General features: G+C 42.4%; 1 protein-coding gene across 2 annotated transcripts; it reads left to right on the top strand.

Annotated features, from left to right (window-relative positions):
* The first annotated feature begins 399 nt into the window (after positions 1–399).
* Positions 400–15,103, top strand: LOC135554707 (zinc finger protein 883-like). 2 transcript variants are annotated; one of them, XR_010457723.1, is made up of 4 exons: positions 400–905; positions 7,334–7,511; positions 7,913–10,626; positions 14,903–15,103. XR_010457723.1 is itself a non-coding variant. In XM_064987130.1 (3 exons), exons 1-3 carry the CDS (start codon positions 864–866, stop codon positions 9,178–9,180), a joined length of 1,488 nt encoding a protein of 495 aa, XP_064843202.1. In that variant the 5' UTR covers positions 400–863; the 3' UTR covers positions 9,181–11,278. The 2 variants fall into 2 exon arrangements, 1 of the variants encoding a protein (XP_064843202.1); XM_064987130.1 differs by lacking the exon at positions 14,903–15,103 and having other exon boundaries at positions 7,913–11,278.
* Positions 15,104–19,553: the final 4,450 nt, after the last annotated feature.

Here is a 19,553-nt window from a genome sequence, read left to right as displayed (position 1 = left end):
TGATAGGAATAACATGCTACAGAAAGGTTGTTTTGTTTTGTTTTAATAGCCATGGTTGTCAACTGTACCACAGGAATAGAATGTAAAACACAGTGGATAGATGTTGTGGTGGCAGCTGTTGAGAAGTACTTGGGTGTACAATATTTTACTGCAGAGTAACAAGGTGTTTTGAAGGATAATATCCTGTCCTCCCAGGCTTATGGCCTGGTGTTGAATCAGAGGGCCAAAAATGTGGAATAATTATGAAGTTTTAATGGGTGTAGGGTTAGTTGGCTGGGCAATTTTTGTCACGAAGTGTAATGAAAATAGTAAGCTGATAAAAAGACAAATCAGTAGGTGGCAGTATGCACCAATAATTGTATGCAAACCGCCATAATACCGAAGAAGAAGACGTTTTGTTGCTTTTCAACAGCCCTTCTCACAGGAAGTGTGAATGCCCTAACATCTAGCACGGTTGCATTGCTGTAAAATTCCACTGCAGACGTCGGATTGAACATACATTGGGTTTCACTGGTTCGCTGCACGGATAGCGCTGCTGTAATCAGTTTGGTATTTTGTAGGCTTCCTTTACTGGACCTTAGTTTTAATTGTCTATCTGGACTCTTGAAGAGGACGTTGTTCCAACAGTTAGACGATAACAGATAACAGGATTCTTGGTGAATAGGGCTTTAAACGTTTTTACTTTAATAGATCAGGTCAAATCTATGTGAGATTAGCCTACATCACATTTATTTGTCACCACTAAAGTTTTGATATTGAAAAGGACGTCTGGTTGCTCTGGTCTAGCTGTTTTTTTTTTTTTAAATCTGAATTCTGCAACAAAGAAAGTAACTGTAGTGTGGGCTAGCTACAGATGTACTGTCATGTTTTTATTTGAAGAAAGAATAGCTTCCACGATGGATCGGGTAAGTTTGGTTTACTTTTATTAACAATTTGCTTACTGTGGTGTATAACATGTCTAGGCCTAGTTGTCATCTTCTGACCTTCCATATCCATTCGTTTCATTTGAACAGCTGGACAAAATAAACAATTTGTGGAAATAAAAACGAGGGATATTTTGTCTTCGCCTAAAGCACACAGATTGATACAAGGCAATGGGCAGGTTAAGTCAGAACCATGGAGAAATGAGCCTCCATCCTGCAGTAGCAGTGTGTGGGTAAAGCCACCGGGAAGCCAAGGCAGAAAAATAGCCATATTACAACCTATGTGTTGTGATAAGTGTGTTTGCTCTATAACCTGTTAGTTCATATGCCTTGACACAGCCGAAACAAGAATACAGTGGCAGAATAAACACAACCACAACCTTTTGTTCAATCATAAAACCGGTGAAACCCACAAAACATGTTGTATTTAACAAACAGTTACATGACCTACAGCATGGTCAAGCCAGTTAATGTTTCCGACATTTTCGAACTACTAAATAACTATTGATTTAGTTACCGCAAGTCACAAAGAAAACGGGCTGACTCCACTATTCCAGCACTACCTCAGGTGCACATTTATGTCCATTATGAACCAATGATGTCAAATCAAAGGGTATGGTTAAGTGACGATGCATTTATGATGAACAGAGAGTAGCACTGCTCCACAGTGCGGGAGCACTGGTTGGTCAGGCCAATTGAGGTAGTATGTATAGTTACATGAATGTATAGTTAATGTATAGTTAAAGTGACTATGCATATAAGATACACAGAGTAGCAGCAGCGTAAAAAGAGGGGTTGGGGGCACACAATGTAAATAGTCCAGGTTGCCATTTGATTACCTGTTCAGGAGTCTTATGGCTTTTGGGTAAAAACTGTTGAGAAGCCTTTTTTGTCGTAGACTTGGCACTCCGGTATTGCTTGCCATGCGGTAGCAGAGAGAACACTCTATGGCTGGGGTCTTTTGACTATTTTTATGGTCTTTTTCTGACACCGTCTGGTGTCGAGGTCCTGAATGGCAGGCAGCTTGGCCCCAGTGATGTACTGGGCCGAACGCACTACCCTCTGAAATGCCTTACGGTCGGAGGCCGAGCAATTGCCGTGCCAGGCAGTGATGCAACCTGTCAGGATGCTCTCGATGTTGCAGCCGTATAACCTTTTGAGGATCTGAGGACCCATTCTAAATCTTTTTAGTTTGCTGAGGGGGAATAGGCTTCGTGACCTCTTCACGACTGTCTTGGTGTGTTTGGACCATTCTAGTTTGTTGATGTGGACACCAAGGAACTTGAAGCTCTCAACCTGCTCCACTACAGCCCCGTCGATGAGAATGGGGACGTGTTCGGTGCTCCTTTTCCTGTAGTCCACAATCATCTCCTTAGTCTTGATTACGTTGTGCTACCTTTTTTTGTAGCATTTCTGATATTACTAATTTATTTTCAGCTACATCTCAGTTCTATCTAAACGGGTCAGCAACTTGGTTGCTTGGTAACAATACAGCTGCTATTAGCTAACGTTAGCTTGCTTGTCCAAAGTCCAGCAGCTAGCCTCTGTAGATAACGAACGGTAACTAACTGTAATTGTTTATGGAAGGTTTGTTACACAAATGACTTAAGCCATTAGTTAGCCAGCAGACAAGAACTGCTGACAACAATAGCTAGTTCATGTCTAAACGACAGCCCTAACGTTATTTTTTTTCCACAAAAAATAATTAGCTAGATACATCAGTTAAACAAAATTGTCATGCAGCTACCTTATAATGCATTCCATGGACTTTTTCAACATGTCGTGGTAATTATTCTAATCAAAAGGAGAGACTTTTAGATTTCTACAAAACCATCCAACTTTATTATTAATTACGGCAGTAATGGAGCGTTAGTGGTCACCACATGGTGTAGAGCAAAAAGCCCAAATAAGCAGGGTTAGGTTACTACTTTTTATAGTCCTCCTGAGTCCTCATAAGTAACAGATTTGTGAAATTATACAAGGATACAGACAGTAACAGACAGCAAGATTTACATGGCGCCAAATGTCTGTCTCGGTCATTTACTGCTTGTTGTATTATAATTTATGTATAAACATGGAACACTGGGTCCTTCCCACAACAGATGAAGTCCAGTGTCCATTTGTGATGTGGGAGAGAAACTGGAGGGAGAGTTTGCCTGGCCCTGGCAGACAGACCAGCATTTCACACAGACACTAATCATGCAGTGGAATGTAGTCTTTAGGTCTTATCACCAAGGCATCATAAATCAACTGCCAGCATTAAGCCTCAGAGGCTCCTCTCAGGCCAACAGACAGTGTGAAATTACTAATTAAAAAATATTCTATAAAAGGTCATTTGAATAACAATGTTGACATTTCTACCACAAACGCTAGCTAGCTACTCCATAGTCCAAGCTATGGTAAGATCTTGCCATTTTTCACTGTCAGACAGGACATAACTCAAACTGTAGCTGAGAATGCAAATCAAGTCAGATTGTATTGGTCCATACACATAGCAGATCTTATTGAGGGTGTAGTGAAATGCTTGTGTTCCTAGTTCCAACAGTGCAGTAACATCTAACAATACACAACAATAACGTTACATCTAAAAGTAAAAGAATGGATTTAAGAAATATATAAATATTAGTCCAGAGTATAAATACAGTACATTCATAAGTATGTGGACACCCCTTCAAATTATTGAATCGGTCTATTTCAGCCACAGCCGTTGCTGACCGGGGAATAAAATTGAGCATACAGCCATGCAATCTCCATAGACAAATATTGGCAGTAGAATGGCCTTACTGAAGACCTCAGTGACTTTCAAGGTGGCATCACCATAGGATGCCACCTGTCCAACATGTCAGTATGCCAAATTTCTGCCCTGCTTGAGCTTCCCCAGTTAACTGTAAGTGCTGTTATTGTGACGTAGAAACATCGATTAACAATGGCTCCATGGAGAACTGGTACGCCACACAATATCTGAGTCTGACCGCTGAGGACTAGAGCGCGTAGCCTGTAAAAATCATCTCTTTTGCAACCCTCCCTACCGAGTTCCAAACTGCCTCTGGACGCAACGTCAGCACACTAACTGTTCATCGGGAGTTTCATGAAATGGGTTTCAATAGCTGAGCAGCTGCACACAAGCCTAAGATCACCATGTGCAATGCCAAGCGTCGGCTGGAGTGGTGTAAGGCTCACCGCTGAACGACAAATCTGGGTTTGGCAGGGGGGAGAATGCTGCCTGCTGCAATACATATTGCCAACTGTGAAGTTTGGTGGAGGAGGAATAATTGGCAGGAACCAAGGATTATTTGACATTTAGAAAAGATGAACATTTTCAAGGCTGCTCTTCACATGATAACATTTTCCATCACAGGATGTAGAGACAGTATGTGGATATACTAAATATTCTACCTGTAGGATAGATTAGTGTGTGTGTGTGTGTTTGCGCACAGTGCTGTGAAAACGTATTTGCCCCCTTCCTGATTTCTTATTTTTTTTGCACATTTGTCACACTTAAATGTTTCAGATCATCAAACAACTTTAAATATTACACAAATAACCCAAGAAAACACAAAATGCATTTTAAGTGATGATTTTATTTATTAAGGGAAAAAAGCTATGCGAACCTTCATGGCTTATGTGAAAAAGCAATTGCCCCCTAAACCTAATAACTGGTTGTGCCACCCTCCACAGCAACAACTGCAATCAAGCCTTTGCGATAACTGGCAATGAGTCTTTCACATCGCTGTGGAGGAATTCTGGCCTACTCTTCTTTGCAGAAGTGTTTTAATTCAGCCACATTGGAGTTTTTTTGTTAGCATGAACCGCCTTTAAGGTCACGCCACAGCATCTCAATCGGATTCAAGTCCGGACTTTGAGTGGGCCATTCTTAGACAGTTGCCTTAGTCTGATCACCATGGTAACCTCTGGGCCAATCCAAAACCTTCATTTTTGTTTTTTTAAGCCATTCAGAGATGGACTTCCTCTGATTTAGTTAAACTCCAAAGGGATTTGGAGTTTCCTTCATTAAACAGTTCAAAATCACATTACACAATTTCACAGTATCATCCTCACTCATTCATCTTATACAACAATTAGATGTAAGTCTCATATCTGAGGCTATTGTATAAACAGCGTTATGGTAATGTGGCCGTATTGTTTCACAAAATTGTACCAAATGGACCAGTTCGTAGCTGGATTCTTCACCGATCTTTTATACATTCTCCAGAACATAAATGTTGTTCGGACCTCAAGTTCTGTGAGGTGGAAGAAATTCCTTTTTTCTCTCTATGAAAATTCACTCTCGTTATACTGTGGCCATGAGAAGATAATCTCCTCCAGGAATTGACGACCTCTTTGACCACAGCAGCCTAGTTGTAGGAGACAGAGAGATGGTGCAGATCTGTGTCCAAAGAGGGCAAAGTCATGACACTGCCATGGATGCTATTTTTGCCCAGTGTCTTTTTATTTTTATTTTTTTACCTTTATTTAACCAGGCAAGTCAGTTAAGAACAAATTCTTATTTTCAATGACAGCCTGGGGCAGCTGCACACAAGGGGCAGAGCGACAGATTTGTACCTTGTCAGGTCAGGGGTTTGAACTTGTAACCTTCCGGTTACTAGTCCACCGCTCAAACCACTAGGCCACCCTGTCTTAAGGTCAGTGTTCATGACTCAACCATAAGTGAGGCCTGCAGTTCTTTTTAGATGTTGATGTGGGTCCTTTTGTGACCTCTTGGATGAGTCGTCGCTGCGCTCTTGGGGTAATTTTCATAGGCTGGCCACTCCTGGGAAGGTACACCACTGTTCCAAATTCTCCACGTGTGAATAATGGCTCTCACCGTGGTTCGCTGGAGTCCCACAGCTTTAGAAATGGCTTTGTAACCCTTTCCAGACTGATAGATGTCAATGACTTTGTTTCTCATCTGTTCCTGAATTTCTTTGGATCGCGACATGATGTCTTGCTTTTTGAGATCTTTTGGCTACTTCACTTTGTCAGACAGGTTCTATTGAAGTGATTTATTGATTCAACAGGTCTGGCAGTAATCAGGCCTGGGTGTGGCTCGTGAAATTTAACTCAGCTTTCCAAAAAAATGTGATTAACCACAGTTAATTCATGATTTAACAAATGGGGGCAATTACTTTGTCACATAGGGCCATGAGAGTTCGGATAGCTTTTTTCTCATAGTAAATAAAATGATCACTTAAACTGCATTTTGTGTTTACTTGGGTTATCTTTGTATAATATTAACATTTGTTTGATCTGAAACATTTAAGTGTGACAAAAAATAAGAAATCAGGAAGGGGGCAAATACTTTTTCACAGCACTGTGTGTGTGTGTGTATATATATAAATATAATATATATGACTAGTTGAATATTTTTATATGGCCTTGATATATAAAAAAATATATATATATATATGACTAGTTGAATAGGATGGCCTTGACTAGAATACAGTATATACATATGAAGTGGTTAAAACAGTATGTAAACATTATTAAAGTGACCAGTGTTCCATGTCTATGTACAAAGGGCAGCAGTCTCTAAGGTGCATGGTAGCGCAACCGGGTGGTAGTCAGTTAGTGACAAGTTCAGGGCAGGGTATTGGGTGGAGGCTGGCGAGTGATGGCTATATAACAGTTTAATGGCCTTGAGAGAGAAGCTGTACTGACCTCGCCTTCTGGATGATAGTGGTGTGAACAGGCCGTGGCTCGGGTGGTTGATGAACGTGATGATCTTTTTGGCCAACCTGTGACATTGGGTGCTGTCAGTGTCTTGGAGGGCAGGCATTGTGCCCCGGTGATGCATTGGGCAGACCGCGCCACCCTCTGGAGAGCCCTGAGGTTGTGAATGGTGCAGTTACCATACCAGGCGGTGATTCAGCCAGACAGGATGCTCTCTATGGTGCATCTGTAACATTTTGTGGGTCTTAGGGGCCAAGCTGAATTTCTTCAGCCTCCTGAGGTTGAAGAGGTGCTGTTCAGTCTTCTTCACCACACTGTCTGTGTAGATGGAAATCTTGCTTGTTTGTAGGTGACCAAATACTTATTTTCCACCATAATTTGCAATTAAATTCATAAAAAATCCTACAATGTGATTTTCTGGATTTTTTTCTCCCTCATTTTGTCTGTCATAGTTGAAGTGTAACTATGATGAAAATTACAGGCCTCTCATCTTTTTAAGTGGGAGAGCTTGCACAATTGGTGGCTGACTAAATACTTTTTTGCCCCACTGTATATATACCACTTCCATATGAAAAATCTGCCAAAGTGATTGAAAATGTTGTGGAAAGTAGTGATCAGTGATGCACTTCAGGAGAAATGCAATATTACAAGTATGCACCAATCAATCAGAGATTCAGACTAAAGTAATAAAATGTTTGGTCTAATGATATTCTATGTAAAATACTTCCTGTGGTCACCAGGACAGAGCTCGTCCGTCCCCCTCCACTCTGCCGGAGTCCCTGGGTCACAACTCTCCTGGTAGCGCCTTACTGCTGGGTCTGAAGAGGGTGTCTGTGAGGCTGGTCGACTGCAGGAAAACACCAGGGCAGAGTGGAGCTGTGAGAGAAGGACATGAGGAGGGAGATTTGATTTCATCACGTAAGAACAATGGGGGTGTGGATTAGACTACAATCTGCTTCTGCAACTTCTGTTAATTCATTCATAAACAGTAAACACTCAGTGGCCAGTAAATTATCGATCCAGTTTTGTGAATGGAGGGGTGTGTACCTAATAAACTGACCAATGAGTGTATATTGATGATAAAGACAGCAGGTTGTCTAGTAGTTAAAAGCATTGGGCCACTAATCGAAAAGTTGCTTGTTTAAAATCTCTGAGCCAACTAGGTAAAAAATCTGTCTGTGTGCCCTTGAGAAAGGTACAAAGCCCTAAATGCTCCTGTAAGTCGCTCTAGAGAAAAGCGTCTGCTAAATAACAAAAAGAAGTGTTTGTTTATGGACCCATATTTCCAAAACCTATTATTCGGTGTCTTTGTTTCACAGGTGACACCCCTAACTGTCGTTCTCTCAGTGGGAGGAGCTTATCATCTGGGGAGCCTCAACAACATGTTACTGACGTGACAGAGAAGAGTCTCTCCAGATCAGAACACCTCAAGAAACACCAGCAGAGATGTAGAGGGAAGAAACCTCACCACTACTGCTCTGACTGTGGGAAGAGTTTCACTCGCAGGAGTGGCTTCATTATGCACCAGCGGATTCACACCCGAGAGAAACCGTACTGCTGCTCTCAGTGTGGGAAGAGTTTCACCTGTGCAGGAAGTCTTAAAGTACACCAAAGAATCCATAATGGAGAGAAGCCTTACAGCTGCCCAGAATATGGGAAGTGTTTTACTGCTTCTAACGCCTTCAAATATCATCTGCGAATTCATACAGGGGAGCGGCCTTACCCCTGCCTTGATTGTGGAAAGAGCTTCAACCAGTCATGCAACCTGACGACACACAAGCTAACACACACTGGAGTGAAGCCTTATAGCTGTGATCAGTGTGGGAAGAGCTTCAATCAGGCAGTCCACCTGACCACACACAAGCTAGCACACACTGGAGTGAAGCCTTACAGCTGTGATCAGTGTGGAAAGCGCTTTGCTGTAGCTTCCACCCTGAATAGACACCAGGTAACACACACAGGAGTTAAGCCTTATAGCTGTGATCACTGTGGGAAGAGCTTCTCTGTAGTTTCCTCCCTGATTAGACACCAGGCAACACACACTGGAGAGAGAACTTTTGTCTGTCTATGTGGGAAGAGCTTTGCTCTAGCTTCCACCCTGACTACACATCAGCGAACACACACTGGAGAGAAACCTTATAGCTGTGATCAGTGTGGAAAGAGCTTTGCTGTATCAGAAAAACTAACTATACACCAGCGTGTACACACAGGAGAAAAGCCTTATAGCTGTGATCAGTGTGGGAAGAGCTTCAGGCAATCAGTACACCTGAATACACACCAGCGAACACACACAGGAGAGAATCCTTATAGCTGTGATCAGTGTGGGAAGTGCTTCAGTCAATCAGTACACCTGAATTCACACCAGCGAACACACACAGGAGAGAAACCTTACAGCTGTGAGCATTGTGGAAAGAGTTTCAGTCAATCAGGGAGCCTAAATTCACACCAGCGAACACACACCGGAGAGAAACCCTATGTCTGTTTTTGTGGGAAGAGCTTTGCTCATTTAGGGCCAATGAAAAAACACCAGAAAGCAAAAATGTGCCGTATTTCATCTTCCGGTCCGACACCGGTTCCAGATCCCTAAATAAAGGATCAGTAGAAAACATATATTGAACAGTCATATCCATCTCTTTCTTGCTCTGCTTTCTTAACACTATGAACAAGGCAGGTCCTACAGGCCCTAGTTTTGTCGCACCTTGACTACTGTTCAGTCGTGTGGTGAGATGCCACTAAAAAGGACTTGGGAAAATTGCATTTGGCTCAGAACAGGGCAGCACGGCTGACCCTTAGATGTACACAGAGAGATCATGTTAATAATATGCATATCAATCTCTCCTGGCTCAAAGTGGAGGAGAGATTGACTTCCTCACTACTTGTATTTATGAGAGGTATTAACATGTTAAATGCACTGAGCTGTCTGTTTGAACTACTGGCACACAGCTCGGACACCCATGCATACCCTACAAGACATGCCACAGGAGGTCTCTTCACAGTCCGCAAGTCCAGAACAGACTATGGGAAGCGCACAGTACTACATAGAGCCATGACTACATAGAACTCTATTCCACATCAAATAACTGATGCAGTAAAATTAGATTTAAAAAGCAGATTTAAGCAACACAAACACAGACACATGCATACATGCACACACGATAACATACACATGGATTTGGTACTGTAGATATGAGGCAGTGGTGGAGTAGGGGCCTGATGGCACACAGTACCATAATATTGGCCTTTTTGAATTTGTGTGTCTCGCACTCCAGGACTATCCTACTCTGCCTGGTTGGCCTCTGTAGTTAGCGTCTGCAAGAGCAGAAAGAGTCTCTTAACAACAAGGAACTTTGGTCCCAAATGAGAACCCAGCCGAGAAGAGATCAACATCCGACGAGCTTCTCCTTCACGTCTCTATGGATTAAAATGACTATTTTTTTATTGTAATTATTTTTTTTATTGTATAAACTGCCTTAATCTCAATTGTCTCGAGGCTTAAAAATCCCTTTTTAACCTGTCTCCTCCCCTTCATCTACATTGATTTGAAGTGGCTTTAACAAGTGACATCAATAAGTGATCACATCTTTCACTTGGATTCACCTGTTCAGTCTATGTCATGGAAAGAGCAGGGGATCATAATGTTTTTTCCACTCAGTGTATGTCCATTAATATGTTATTAATATATAAAGTCATAAAAATGTTAATTCCTCACTACATGCAAATATGAACTGGCCAGCTAAATTTTTTGGGATGTCAGCAAATCACAATATCCAGAATTCATAGCGATTTCAGGACTTGGAGTACCGCCCTGTGAAGGTGTATCCAGTTAATGTGAGAAAAATGTCTGTTTGTGGCCATCACTTTCAACTAGAGGATTTTGAAACAGAACTGAATTCTCAACTCTTGGGGTTGCCATGTCGTTGAACGTTGAAAAGTGATTCTATTCTATCAAATTATTTTTTTCCTCTCTTTCATCTCAAAGATGAAGGCATGCAGTCAGCTAACATCAGCACAGCAGAAAAGAGGACAATCTGAGGTAGCTAACGAACTACATTTGTATATCTAAACCAAAATCTAGCTAGCTTTCCTGATACGCTGGCTAGACATTCCAAAGCATATCAATGTAATTAGCCATCTGTTATCTCGCTTTGTGATTTGTTAGTTTTTGAGCTCGTTAGGTATTAGTAAGGAGGAGATTATCTGGGTGACTAACTGGTGTCTGTTGGGGGTGTGTATCAGTGGAGGCTTCTCCGGAGGAAGGGGAGGACCATCCTCAGTGATTTTTCAGAAACATTTAAATTGTAAAACATTGAAGTTATCCTTTTTAAATGAAACTATACTAAATATAATCACGTTACAATGTAATTGATTAAAACATCTCCGCATGTGTATTTCCCACTGTGACGCATGGAGGAGGAGGTGTTATGGTGTGGGGGTGCTGTGCTGGTGACACTGATTTATTTAGAATTCAAGGCACACTTAACCAGCATAGCTTGCAGTCAGTGTAACAGTATAACTTAAACCGTCCCCTCGCCCATAACCGGGCGCGAACCAGGGACCCTCTGCACACATCAACAACAGTCACCCACGAAACATCGTTACCCATTGCTCTTGCAGAGCAAGGGGAACTACTACTTCAAGGTCTCAGAGTAAGTGACGTCACTGATTGAAACGCTATTTAGCACGAACACCGCTAACTAAGCTAGCCGTTTCACATCCGTTACACTCATCCCCCTTTTGACCTCCTCCTTTTCCGCAGCAACCAGTGATCCGGGTCAACAGCATCTATGTAACAGTATAACTTTAGACCGTCCCCTCGCCCATACCCGGGCGCAAACCAGGGATCCTCTGCACACATCAACAACAGTCACCCACGAAGCATCGTTACCCACCGCTCCACAAAAGCCGCGGCTCTTACAGAGCAAGGAGAACTACTACTACAAGGTCTCAGAGTAAGTGGCGTCACCGATTGAAACGCTATTTAGCGCGTACCACCGCTAACTAAGCTAGCCGTTTCACATCCGTTACATCAGCACCATGAAATGTTTCGCTGCCAGACAAGGCTCCGCTGATAGCCAGGTGTAACATGACAAGGATTCACTCCATGGTGCTGAAAAGAAAGCTCTGCTGTTGGGACAGCTTTATGTAGGCCCTAATAGTTTGTGGGAACCGGTTGTCACGGTTCTAGTGCAATTAATGTATTGTTTAGTGTTGTGTTGTTGCCTTGCTGGCATGCATCCCCCTCAAAAAACGTAGGCTTTGCCCCACCACGATTTACATGCTAAAATCGCCACTGTAGAAATCTTAGATAACTATACTAAATATAATCATGTTATCAAGTAATTTATTAAAACATACTATTTTGCAATGAAGGTCTACAGTAGCCTCATCAGCACTGTGTAGAGTAGCACCATGGTGTAGCTGGAAGACAGCTAGCTTCCATCCTCGTCTGGGTACAATGACTTCAAAACAAAACCTAGGAGGTTCATGGGTCTCACCCCCTTCCATAGACTTACACAGTAATTATGACAACTTCTGGAGGATGTCCTCCAACCTATCAGAGCTCTTGCAGCATGAACTGACATGGGGTTGTGTGTTTTTAATGAGTGTAGGGGGCAGCTGCTGAAAAGTACCTGGGTGTACAAGATTTTACTGCAGAAGAGTTAGATGTTTTGAGATGTCAAAATATATATATAAAAAATATATATATTCTGAAATAATGGTAGGGTTGGTTGGTGGTGCAATTAAATGTGTGTGTCACATGTTACGTGATTGAAAACACCCACTACTGTAGAGTAGTTCACTTTTTGGCCTGTCCCTCTGTACTGGTATATCTCTACTCTCACCACTCCTCCCCCTTAACCCATCTTCCTCTACTTTCTTCACTGCCTCAGCATATGACAACTTCTGCTCTACTCTCACCCTGGAAACCTCAACCTGCCCCTCTCTCGCACGGGACATTTCTGATCCCCAGCTCCATGGGCACCTCTACAATTAACACATTCCACTACTTTCCCCAATGCTACACATTCCTTTGTCTCATGCCCTTCTGCACTCTTCTCACACCTTGGACCCTCCCTCCTACACACTGCTGCCACATAGGAACACCTTGGACCCTCCCTACTACACACTGCTGCCACATAGGAACACCTTGGACCCTCCCTACTACACACTGCTGCCACATAGGAACACCTTTCTGCCCAACAGAAATACAAACAATTATCACTAGACCACTTCTAGTTGCCCTCTCCGATTACACATGACACAACTCTTTTTTCACCCACCGTGAAACCACAAATGGATCAGCCAAAAGGCAAGAGTCCACTTCTTCCATAAACTTCACTCCTACTGTCAGACTCTTCCTCATCCTCGGTGTATACCTCGGTCTCCAATAACTTTACCGCACCTTCCACTTCCGATACTTCACCCTCATTCACTTCCATTTCTTCTCCTGTCTTCAGCTCCCTCTGCTTACACTTTCTACCATTCTTCTTTGACAAACCATTTCCTTTTTCCCCCACCATTTGTATCTGACTCGAGCTCACCCTCTTCCCTCACTCTCTAAGACCTCTTCTCCCTCTCTTTTTCCCTCCATTGGGGCGGCAGTGTAGCCTAGTGGTTAGAGCGTTGGACTAGTAACCGGAAGGTTGCAAGTTCAAACCCCGAGCTGACAAGGTACAAATCTGTTGTTCTGCCCCTGAACAGGCAGTTAACCCACCGTTCCCAGGCCGTCATTGAAAATAAGAATTTGTTCTTAACTGACTTGCCTGGTTAAATAAAGGTAAAAAAAAAAAAAATCCTCCTCCATTTTCCAAGTACACATCTCCTTATGATAATACTGCCGCTCCATCCCTGACACCCATCTTGTACTTTCTCTAGGGACTCCATTTTCCCCCTGACCCCACATTGACAAATTAGATTTTTTTTAGTGGATGTCTTTCTGGCTTCAAAACAAACACCACAGTCATTCGTTTTTATGATTATTTCCAATCCCGTGTATCAAATGCTCACCTGCTTAGCTAATCTTGCTTGCTACCATCTGTATATCTATAATCCCATTTATTAACGTTAATCTGTTTTTGTAGTTAAAATAATTTATTGTCTCCAGTGTGTTGTTTTCATCTCTCTCCACTTTCCTCTCTTCCTCTCTCCACTAAAAATCAAATCAAATTGTATTGGTCACATACACATGGTTGGCAGATGTGAATGCGAGTGTAGAGAAATGCTTGTGCTTCTAGTTCCGACAGTGCAGTAACATCTAACAAGTAATCTAACAATTCCCCAACAACTACCTAATAGACATAATTCTAAAGGGGTGAATGAGAATATGTACATATAAATATATAGATGAGCAATGGTCGAGCGGCATAGGTAAGGTGCAATAGATGGTATAAAATACAGTATACACATGTGATAGGAGTAATGTAAGATATGTAAACATTTATTAAAGTGGCATTGTTTAAAGTGATTGGGTCTCAATGTAGGCAGCAGCCTCTCGGAGTTAGTGATTGCTGTTTAGCAGTCTGATGGCCTTGAGATTGAAAACACTGTAACACTGTAAACTGATGATTTTAGATGAGGATGCTGTTACAGTAACAAGTCATGTTGACAAGTGAATCTTGAGCAATGTTGCATGGGGCAGAAATTGCACCAGGTTACACCAATACCTTTTACTGTAGGCTTCTGCTACATGCCACAATACCCCCATATCTGATGGTTTCTTCTATGCATGTACTGTATAAGGATACTGAAACCATAAGACTGACGTTTTTCTCAGCATTCTCCAAGTGGGATAACTAGCAGCAGTGGTTCTGGTGTTTAGGTTTTTCATCACTGGTTATTTGAACAAGTCATGATTTCGCAGGTGTTACCATCTTTCACATGTTGGAAGGGGACATTCAGCCCGTATCATGAAAGAGCAGGTCGAGCTCCTCGTTACGGATCTTCTCCTTGTTCTACCATCTGTTAAACCTAACAAACACACAGGAGAAGAGCTGTGATCATCTGACAAAACACACGTAACAAACACACAGGAGAAGTACCTAATAAACTGGCCACTGAGTGTATATTGATAAGGGTGGCAGGTAGTCTAGTGGTTAAGAACGTTGGGCCACTAATCGAAAGGTTTCTGGTTCGATTCTTTGAGCCGACTAGGTAAAACATCTGTCTGTGACCGTGAGCAAGGTACTAAACCCTAATTGCTCCTGTAAGTAGCTCTGAATAAGAGCTTCTGCTAAATAACAAAACAGTTTAAAAAATGTGTTATCGTATTTGTTTATGGACCCTATTTATTCAATGTCTTTGTTTCACAGGGGACTCTCCTAACTGTCGCGCTCTCAGTGGAAGGGGCTAATCACCTGGTGCGCTTCAACCACATCATGTTGCTGACGAGACAGAGAAGAGTCTCTCCAGATCAGAACACCTCAAGAAACACCAGCAGAGACGTATAGGGAAGAAACCTCACCACTGCTGCTCTGACTGTGGGAAGAGTTTCACAAGCCAGAGTGGCGTCATTATTCTAGCCAAGGTAGCGAGCCATGAGTCACCACTCAGAATACTATAAGAGGCAAGTGTCTAGGTTTACCGTTATGCATTCATTAAAATACTAAGGGATAACAGCTAATATCTTGCAATCAATGACCTTTTTAAAATGGACAATTCTGTGACCTGTCATGGGCAAGATTTGAAATGACAATACCTAGCAAAGGTGTCAGTTGGAGATGATGTGCAGGAGCTTTTAAGGGTTTGTAGTCTTGCATGATGTCTACTTTTATCCTAATTAGCGTTTGCGAAATTTGAGTGTAAATAGAGACGATTATATTGAGAAAAGTCACCTTGTCCCAGAGAGATTGAAATGGTTCTCAAAATGTCTCTCCAGGGTAAATCTATGGAAAATCCCCTATGGGTAAAGTGAATGGTGGAAAGCAATTGGAACCATTTCCTAGTTTGACCATTTGGTTTTAAGGGTATTAAGACTCATCCACTGTGGGGCTCTAAAGAGAGAAATAGTTATGGCATCTTTCTATAGGCACTAATTTTGCCATGGTTCGCTGGACAAAGACAAAGACAATGGGGAAAATGAATGGCGGTTTTGCATGGATTTGGATAAATGCTGAAAATAAGGACTGTTGTAAACACAGGTTCAGGATCTCTTGTTCGTTTTGTTCATCAATCTTTATTAGCTAATGTCAATTATGCAATACAAAAAAGCATTTACATCACATAAAGGCTTCATTATTAATAAAGGTAATATTAACTGACTGCTATTATCTCATAGAACAAACGTATAATATCTCTTTAGCCTGTGCTGACCCTATTTTTCCCATTAGGATGGCTGAACGAGCCAAAGGTAACTAATTTAATTGTTATAATTCTACAAGCTGGCGAGATCTGAAGCTCTGTTTTGCTCAACATTGACATGATTGGTTGACGGTAAGTGGGGGCGGTACTTCCTGTATAAACACAAACGTCGTCTCTTAACTACTTCCTTCCAGCAGTGATGAGTATTCTACAACGTTTGTACAATTCATCGTTGTCAAAGCCATGCTTAATCAATCCATTAACAAAGCAAGGAACAGTATGCAGTGCCACACAAAAAAAAATGAAAAAACAACACCAACAATAATTTTTGGGCGTTCATAGCCATGGTTGTCAACTGTACCGCAGGTGTAGAATGTAAAACACAGTGGATAGATGTTGTGGTGGCAGCTGTAGAGAAGTACTTGGGTGTACAATATTTTACTGCAGAGTTATAATGTGTTTTGAACGATAATATCCCGTCCTCCCAGGTTGCTGGCCTGGTGTAGGATCAGAGTGCCAAAGTAGTGGAATAATGACGTTTTAATGGGTGTAGGGTTAGTTGGTTTTTCACAAAGTGCAATAAATTAATACTACAGAATAGTAGCCTGATATACAGCCAATACACTTGCTGGAGGTATGAACCTATAACAATTGTTTATGGCGGACCGCCATAATACCAAAGAAGAAGAAGACCACTTCCTTCTCAACTGCTTCGAGGCTGCTCGGTGAAACGGAAGTATAAGTACATTGACAACTGCGGAGATTGCATTGCTGTTAAGTGCTGCATGACAACTGCAGACGTCGGATTGAACATACTTTGGGTTTTACTGGTTCGCTGCACGGACAGCGCAGCGGTAATCAGTCTGGTATTTCATAGCCGTCCATTACTGGGCCTTAGAGAATTACAACTATCTGGACTCTCGAAGAGGACGTTGTTTCAACAGACTCGTATAGAGTTAGACGATAACAGACAGCAGGATTCTTGGTGAATAGGGTGTTGAACGTTTTCCTGACTTTAATAGATCAGGTAAGATCTTATCCAGGATCTTTCTGAAGTTAGGTTAGCCTACATCAGACATTTTATTGTCACAAATTAAGTCTAGTTTTGATATTTAAAAGGACGTTAGATTGCTCTGGTATAGCTGTTCTTTATCTGAACGCTGTAACAAAGAAAGTAACTGTAGTGTAGGCTAGCTACAGATTTACTGTCACTTTTTTTGAAGAAGAAATGACGAAGAAAAAATAGCTTCAACGATGGATCGGGTAAGTTTTATTTTACAGTATGCCTACTGTGGTGTATAACATGTCTAGGCCTATTTTTCGTCATCTTTGATCTTCCATTTCCATTTCAACAGCTGGACAAAATAAACAATGACGGTAATTAAAAACTTGGGATATTTTATTGTTTGCTCTAACCTGTTCGTTCATATGCATTGACACAGCCGTGACAAGAAGACAGTGGCAGAATAAATTCAACCACACCTTTTTGTGCAATCATAAAACTGGAATGCAACGTCTTTCCGGTGAAGTTAACAAAATATATTTCATGTAACTAACAGTTACATGACCTACAGAATGGTCAAGCAAGTGAATGTTTTGGACGCTTTCAGACTACTCAACAACTATTGAATTATTGTTAACGCAAAGAAAACAGGCGCTGCCTCCACTATTCAAGCACCATTTCAACATCTAATCATTCAATCAAATGTATTTATTAAGCCCTTTTTACATCAGCCGATGTCACAAAGTGCTGTACAGAAACCCAGCCTACAACCCCAAACAGCAAGTAATGTAGATGCACGGTGGCTAGAAAAACACTCTCTAGAAAGGCAGGAACCTAGGTAGAAACCTAGAGAGGAACCAGGCTATGAGGGGTGGCCTGTCCTCTTCTGGTTGTGCTAGGTGGAGATTATAACAGTACATGGCCGAGATGTTCAAATGTTTATAGATGACCAGCAGGGACAAATAATAATAATCACAGTGGTTGTAGCGGGTGCAACAGGTCAAGCACCTCAGGAGTAAATGAGAGGGAGAGAGACCTGAGGCATGGTCTTAGGGCAGAGAGAACTTAAATTCACACTGGATAAGACAGAAGAAATACTCCATAAAAATAAAATACTCCAGCATAAATATTGGAGTCTGAGATGGGAGGGGTCGGGAGACACTGTGATCCCATCCGACGATACCCCCGGACAGGGCCAAACAGGCAGGATTTAACCCCACCCACTTTACCAAAGCACAGCCCCCACACCACTAGATGGCTATCTTCCGCCACATCCTACTTCTCTGAGACAAGGCCGAGTACAGCCACGAAGATCTCCCCCACAGCGCGAACCCGAGGGGGGCGCCAACCCGGACAGGAAGATCACATCAGTGACTCAACCCACTCAAGTGACGCACCCCTCCTAGCGAAGGCATGGAAGAACACCAGTAAGCCAGTGACTCAGCCCCTGTAATAGGGTTAGAGGCAGAGAATCCCATTGGAAAGGGGAACTGGCCAGGCAGAGACAGCAAGGGCGATTCGTCGCTCCAGCGCCTTTCTGTTCACCTTCACACCCCTGGGCCAGACTACACTCAATCATATGACCCACTGAAGAGATGATTCTTCAATAAAGACTTAAAGGTTGAGACCGAGTCTGCGTCTCTCACATGGGTAGGCAGACCATTCCATAAAAATGTAACTCTTTTGGAGAAAGCCCTGCCTCCAGCTGTTTGCTTAGAAATTCTTGGGACACTAAGGAGGCCTGAGTCTAGTGACCGTAGCGTACGTATGTACGGCAGGACGAATTCTGAAAGATGGATAGGAGCAAGCCCATGTAATACTTTGTAGGTTAGCAGTAAAACCTTGAAATCAGGCCTTGACGTAGCAGGAAGCCAGTGTAGGGAGGCTAGCACTGGAGTAATATGACTACATTTTTTGGTTCTAGTCAAGATTCTTGCAGCCGTATTTAGCACTAACTGAAGTTTATTTAGTGCTTTATCCGGGTAGCCGGAAAGTAGAGCATTGCAGTAGTCTAATCTAGAAGTGACAAAGCATGGATACATTTTTCTGCATCATTTTTGGACAAAGTTTCAGATTTTGTGCAACGTTACGTAGATGGAAAAAAGCTGTCCTTGAAACAGTCTTGATATTTTTTTTAATCACCTATGCCTAGTCTACTACAGTGACAACTAAAATATACAAACAATCAGGCGCGCATCTTTCACTGGGGGCGGCGTGACATGACCCCCCCACATTCTGAAATTGCTTTTTTGTCCCCCCCCCCCCCACACACACTCTTATACCCACTGCTATCAGCTACCTGTGGTGTAGCTGTGGAGTCAGGCTAGTAACAATCACCCTCTGTCTTCTTCCCCTGGTGTAGCTGCTGAGCCAGGCTAGTAACCATCACCCTCTGCCTTCTTCCCCTGGTGTAGCTGCTGAGCCAGGCTAGTAACCATCACCCTCTGCCTTCTTCCCCTGGTGTAGCTGCTGAGCCAGGCTAGTAACCATCACCCTCTGTCTTCTTCCCCTGGTGTAGCTGCTGAGCCAGGCTAGTAACCTTGGACACAGTTCAATGTCAAACAGACGTTGCAGGAGCTTTGTGTGATCTACTCGATCAAAGGCTTTGGACATATCAGCAAGTAACACCCTCACCATTGTTGGTATGTTTGGAGTCTAGC

This window comes from Oncorhynchus masou, chromosome 14 (genome assembly GCF_036934945.1).
Source record: "Oncorhynchus masou masou isolate Uvic2021 chromosome 14, UVic_Omas_1.1, whole genome shotgun sequence".
Taxonomy (NCBI): domain Eukaryota; kingdom Metazoa; phylum Chordata; class Actinopteri; order Salmoniformes; family Salmonidae; genus Oncorhynchus; species Oncorhynchus masou.
This window is presented reverse-complemented; position numbering and strand designations above follow the sequence as displayed.

What these genes read in the sequence shown, in the direction of transcription:
- LOC135554707 (XM_064987130.1), top strand. Translation starts at nt 864, where the DNA reads ATGTTTTTATTTGAAGAAAGAATAGCTTCCACGATGGATCGG. An exon ending in TAGCTTCCACGATGGATCGG is followed by an intron (nt 906 to 7,333) that starts GTAAGTTTGGTT and finishes TGTGGTCACCAG; the next exon opens with GACAGAGCTCGTCCGTCCCC. An exon ending in GGGAGATTTGATTTCATCAC is followed by an intron (nt 7,512 to 7,912) that starts GTAAGAACAATG and finishes TTTGTTTCACAG; the next exon opens with GTGACACCCCTAACTGTCGT.